The 5733-nt window shown below is 43.6% G+C and overlaps 1 protein-coding gene across 1 annotated transcript; it reads left to right on the top strand.

Moving 5' to 3' along the window:
• Window positions 1-2221: 2221 nt before the first annotated feature.
• Window positions 2222-5364, top strand: LOC119274758 (triosephosphate isomerase, cytosolic-like). The gene is made up of 9 exons (XM_037555486.1): window positions 2222-2375; window positions 2979-3054; window positions 3175-3298; window positions 3587-3671; window positions 3957-4089; window positions 4537-4631; window positions 4726-4804; window positions 4907-4989; window positions 5089-5364. The coding sequence occupies exons 1-9, from the start codon at window positions 2337-2339 to the stop codon at window positions 5134-5136; spliced, it is 762 nt and encodes a 253-aa protein (XP_037411383.1). The 5' UTR covers window positions 2222-2336; the 3' UTR covers window positions 5137-5364.
• Window positions 5365-5733: the final 369 nt, after the last annotated feature.

Below are 5733 nucleotides of genomic sequence, written 5' to 3'. Positions count from 1 at the left end.
AAAAAGTTCAAGACTTGGAAAGTTCTTAATTCAGAAAAGGTTCGCTAAAATGGAGAAAAGTTCACAAAATTTGAAAAAAGTTCGTAATACAAACATGTGCACAAAATTTGGGAAAAGTTCACAAATTTGAGAAAAAAAATTCACCGATTATAAAAATAAAAATTCACAAAAGTTTTTTTTTTGGGAAAAACTCGCAAAATTGGGAAATTTTTAGGAATTTGGTAAAGGCAGAAAATGCAGAAGGAAAGAAAAAATAAAAAATAAAAATAAAAAACCAAATGAGAAGCCGTGAAAAAAACCCTACATGGGCCGGGCCATTTAGATACCAGAGCTAGACGTGTGGGCTCTTTCCTAAGCTATCCCTCAGCCCCGTCACTTGAAGATGAGGCCCAGGGAATCGTCAGGAAGGCAGATGCGCATCAGCGCAGCACGCACCATCCGCCACGGCATATGCCGCCCGCTGTTTTTTACGCCCAAAGAAAAGAAAATGCCGCCCACTGTCTCGTTTCTTGCTGCTACGGCCACCCGTCTTGCTCCCCAAGCAAAAGCATCTCCGTATTTATTCTTAAAAATACCGTAATAATAGAAGAGCATCTCCTGGTGACTCTTGTTTTCTATTGGCTTGGGAAACAAGTCATACTTTGGCGCCTCCCCTTCAAAATATGTGATGCTCGTGGCATAGCGAGGAGCAATTATTGATTGGAAAACAAGTCATACTTTGGCGCCGCCTATTACGCGGCCAATTAAAAACTCCGACTCTACATGATTTTTACTCCTTTCGTTCGGAATTATTTGTCCTAAAAATAAATGTATTTAGATGTATTTTAGTTCTAGATACATCCATTTTTGAGACAAGTAATTCCGAACGGAAGGAGTACATGAGATGGCTGTTGAAGTGTTGAGTAAAGAATGAGCGCCGAGAGGCAAAGGGACACATTGTATCATGCTTCTAATAAAAGAAGGTAAATACGTGAGGTCCGAAAAAGCCGCAACAAAAATATCAAATTATAATGGGATTATCGGGAGCGAATACAACAACTTGAGATGAGAGATTTCAACTGAAGTTTGTCATTTGAAATGCCCCCTAGATAATTTTTATTTCCTCCGTTGCTTTCGGTGGAGCCTATTTTGATACACGATCATCTATAGCTCTTCTCATTCAGATTTTACTAGACACAAATGTCGGTATCCTAAGATTCGTTCTCAAGACCATTTACTTAATAGTACTCCGTTCCTAAATATAGGTCTTTTTAGTGGTTTCAACAAGTGACTACATACGAAGTAAAATGAGTGAATCTACACTCTAAAATATGTCTATATACATCCGTATGTGATAGTCTATTTGAAATCTCTAAAAAGACTTATATTTAGGAACGGAGAGAGTATATGATTACTACAATTATGTAAATCGCATGTGTCAGTACTAGAGTATCTGTTGCTTAACAAATACTCCCTGCGTCTCAAAATAAGTGTCTCAACTTTGTACTAACTTTAGTATAAAGTTAATACAAGATTAAGACACTTATTTTGGGACGGAGGGAGTAACCAATTCTCTTTTTTTACGGGTGAAATAACCAATTCTTTTGCGAACCAACCTGTTGAAAAGGTTAGATGGACGGTGGTATCCCCAACTCATCAGGGTTCAAATCCTAGCCCATTAGAGTCCAAGTCCCGGTGCTTGCATTTATCCTGGATTTATTTCAGGATTTCCGGCCCAGCCCACTAGGGTTTAAAGTCCTGGTGCTCGCATTTATCCTGAATTTATTTCAGGATTTCCGGTGATACGCTTTCTATGGGAGGAGACATTCCCGTCGACTACGAGGCGCGATGATACGCCGGCTCAATATCTCGGAGGTGCTCATAGAGATAGGGTGTGCGTATGTGCGTTCATAGGGGTGTGTCTATGCGCGTTTATATGAGTGCTTGCATCTGTACTGTGTTAAAAAAACAATTCTTTTTTGTGATAACAAATAACCAACTTTGGAGATGCCAAAACAAGGAACAGATCAGCAAGATTTAATTAAGCACTACCATTGCTCTCTTGTTGGCGTGCGCATAGCTGTCGACACACATTTCTTGTTCCCCAATAATAGCTGTGTGCGCGAGAGAAACCCAGAAAAATCCGGTGGTGGCAGCGGGGCCCACCTGTCATGGTCGCCCGAGGCCGGCCGGCCTCATGTGGCCACATCGCAGCCCCCTCCCTTTATATCCTCGCCCCTGCCCCCGCCGTGTCTTTCTTCCTCCACAAGAAGAAAAGAAACGCCACCAAATCCAATCTCGAGCCCCCCTCTCCCGTCCGCCCGTCCCAACCCGATCCGATCCCCTCCTCCGTCGCCATGGGCCGCAAGTTCTTCGTCGGCGGCAACTGGAAATGCGTACGTGGTTTCGCCGCCCCTGATCTCTCTTATTTCTCGCCGTAGCTCCGTGTTTTCCTTCCCGTTGGATGGGTGGATGGATCGGCGTGGATGAATCGGGTGTGCTGCTTGGTGGATCTGGAGGGTTATTCGAGTGTGAAATCGGGAAGATTGTCCTTAGATTTGAGCGGTAGCTTCGCCGCTCTCGGTTCAGATCGGTGCAGAGATTAGCTGTTTTAGTGTGTGCGCCCTCTTTTTTTTATTAATTGGGAAGTCTGGGTGGTGGATGCGATGGTCGGAAGGTGGGGTTTCTTGTGAAGATCTGGGCGATAATTCCAATGATCTCGTCTTATTTGATCGTTTGATGCATCATTAGTTTACCTGCGCTTATTTTTCGGGGTGCTTAGAGCTATTATTACTGTGTATGCATCTAGCTTGGGGTCAGATGATATGGCATGTTATTTCCTGGGTGTGTAGAAGAAGCTCATCTAGTAGGTTGAAAAACAGATTGATCTCGCTAGCTGTTACCTGCTTCGGCAGTTTGTTCTTGCTAGCTGTTTAGTGTTGAGTTATCTCTGATGAGTTGATTCTTGATGCTGACATGAATCTTCTTGATGTGTGCAGAATGGAACTGTCGAACAGGTAGAGAGTATCGTCAATACTCTGAACGCTGGACAGATCGCCTCTACGGATGTTGTCGGTATGGATGCTGCCCTGTGCCCGGCCTTATATATTTTGGTCACCTTGCGCCAAACTTTGGCGACGCTTAAAGCTGCATTGCGGGATGTACTTATGGTTTTTATTGACTTATGAACTGCAGAGGTTGTTGTCAGCCCACCCTATGTCTTCCTTCCCACCGTCAAGGCTAAGCTGCGCCCAGAGATCCAAGTTGCTGCTCAGAACTGCTGGGTGAAGAAGGGCGGTGCTTTCACCGGTGAAGTCAGGTTATCATTCAGTTCTCTGCCAATATGTTTTAATGCCATGGATTAACTACAAACCTGCAAGGCAAACATATGCTGTTTTCACATGTTCGCTTTAACACGTCCTAGAAATAGGACTCTCACTTCTAAACCAATGTTCATTCGTTTTCTTTACACATTCTGTATTGGTGTTAGATTTGGTTAGTGATTAATATCTAAACCAGATGAATAGTTCTTATGTTTGCATCAGTTTCTGTTTCGTTTATTCCCCATTCAACTTATATGTTGGTTCAAAACCTGTTGCTAATGCAGTGCTGAGATGCTTGTCAACCTCGGCGTTCCCTGGGTCATTCTTGGACACTCTGAAAGGAGGAGCTTGATGGGAGAATCAAGTGAGGTATGCTGCAGTTTTTCACACCATGCTATTCATAAATCAGGTGCCTTTCCATTTGCAAATGCAGCAACAACCAAACTATGAAATACTGCTATTGGAAGACAAACCTACAATATTATGGTAACACCAACTTGTGGAAAAATCACTATTATTCTGATGGGGATTTCCTGCAATATATTTGGTGGATAATTCGTTGCAGTTGATTTTGTTTTCTGTAAATAGTTGCAATGACCTGACTGATTTAAAGAGTTTTCAGCGTTAAATCGTCTCCCCTTTCTTGAATGGCAGTTTGTTGGAGAGAAGGTTGCATATGCACTCGCTCAGGGCTTGAAGGTCATTGCATGTGTTGGTGAGACTCTTGAGCAGCGAGAAGCTGGATCAACCATGGAAGTTGTCGCTGAACAGACAAAAGCAATTACTGGTACGAACCTTTAGTTTGTGAACATACACAAATTTACCTTTGAATTGTTGTATCATTGTGTTTATTTTCTTACCAATGATCTTGATGGTTTGTGATGAATGGTCTCAGCTTTGGGTGTTTAATTTCCTGGCATGAAGTTTATGCTTGCAAAAGCTAGCTACATTTGTTTCTTCATTGACCATTTTACTTCACGTTGGTTAAATCTTGACATACTTTAAGACTATAAAGTGAAGAAACAAACTCAAAGTAACTTCCATTATGATCAATTCGGCATTGCTATTTACTTTGAACATGCATATCACAAATTGCTCATATCTTCTGTTCATGGTTGGATGAATCCACATGTTATGCTTTGCCATACCTGTTTTCTGTGACCAATGCAGACTTTGTATATAATATTAAAATATCACCTGATAGTGTAGGCTGAGATGATTGATTGTTTTGCAGGCAAGATCAAGGACTGGACTAACGTGGTTGTCGCGTATGAACCAGTGTGGGCCATTGGCACCGGTAAAGTTGCGACACCGGCTCAGGCGCAGGAAGTAAGTGTTAATGCATTTGAAGATTGATGTGTGCTCCTTTGATTCCAAACATATTTTCCATTGGCTAATACTCGGACTTGTTCTATGTTGGCAGGTCCATGCCAATCTGAGGGACTGGCTCAAGACCAATGTGAGCCCTGAGGTTGCTGCATCCACACGGATCATCTATGGAGGTAATGTATACCCATTGTTCGAACACAAATGCCTCCTTGTCTACACATTTACTGCCGAAGTCATCTTGATATATGATGGTTATGCACGCCTTGTTGCTATAGGATCTGTAACTGGCGCAAGCTGCAAGGAGTTGGCCGGGCAGCCCGACGTCGATGGTTTCCTCGTTGGTGGAGCTTCTTTGAAGGTAAACACAAGACACAAACAGAGTAGAGTATTCATCATCATCATGCCTGGCTTATCTGCACCCATATGACTAAACACTGGTCTCCTCTCTCTCGTGCAGCCTGAGTTCATCGACATCATCAACGCCGCCACCGTGAAGTCTGCCTAAGCAAGATCTCGATGTGTGGCTCCTCTGGGCGTGGAGGAAGACAGCAACGATGAAGAGACCCCTTTTTTCTCTCCTGTGTTTATTATGTGTACTATGCTAGTAATTTTGCGGTGGAGCAGCTGCTACTGTGTTTCCTCCCCCTGACTTGAGCTTGCAAGCCAATAATGATAATGTTTACTACCGAACATATATCAGCTATTATCGTTAGCTCTTGTTGCTGTTTAATCATGTCTGCTTTTCTCTCCAATGGCCGTTCCTTTTGGCAAACATAATAAGCTGAATCGGCCATCAGCTCTGTTTTTTTTTGTGGGTTATGCTGGTCACTCTGTTGCGTGCCGCATGTCCCAGGGCTCGTCCCCCGCCCTTCTGTTTTGGTCATTCGGCCTGGCCACTGTCTTACTGCGACGCGTGGGTGACCTTGCTGGGTCCGACCACTGGAGAAGTTGCAAGGGAGCTGTCGTGTTGGAGCTGTCAGACGGCCGTGCTAGGACCGAAGAAGCTGCGAGGGAGTGAGAGGTGCGCACGGTCGCATATTGTCCGGTTGCGTGCAATTTTTCTAAAGCAACATAATGCCAACAGCTGTAGTTCACGCCAGCA

This window comes from Triticum dicoccoides, chromosome 3B, assembly GCF_002162155.2.
Source record: "Triticum dicoccoides isolate Atlit2015 ecotype Zavitan chromosome 3B, WEW_v2.0, whole genome shotgun sequence".
Lineage (NCBI taxonomy): Eukaryota > Viridiplantae > Streptophyta > Magnoliopsida > Poales > Poaceae > Triticum > Triticum dicoccoides.
The sequence above is the reverse complement of the archived record's forward strand: the minus strand, read 5'-3'. Positions and strand labels throughout refer to the sequence as shown.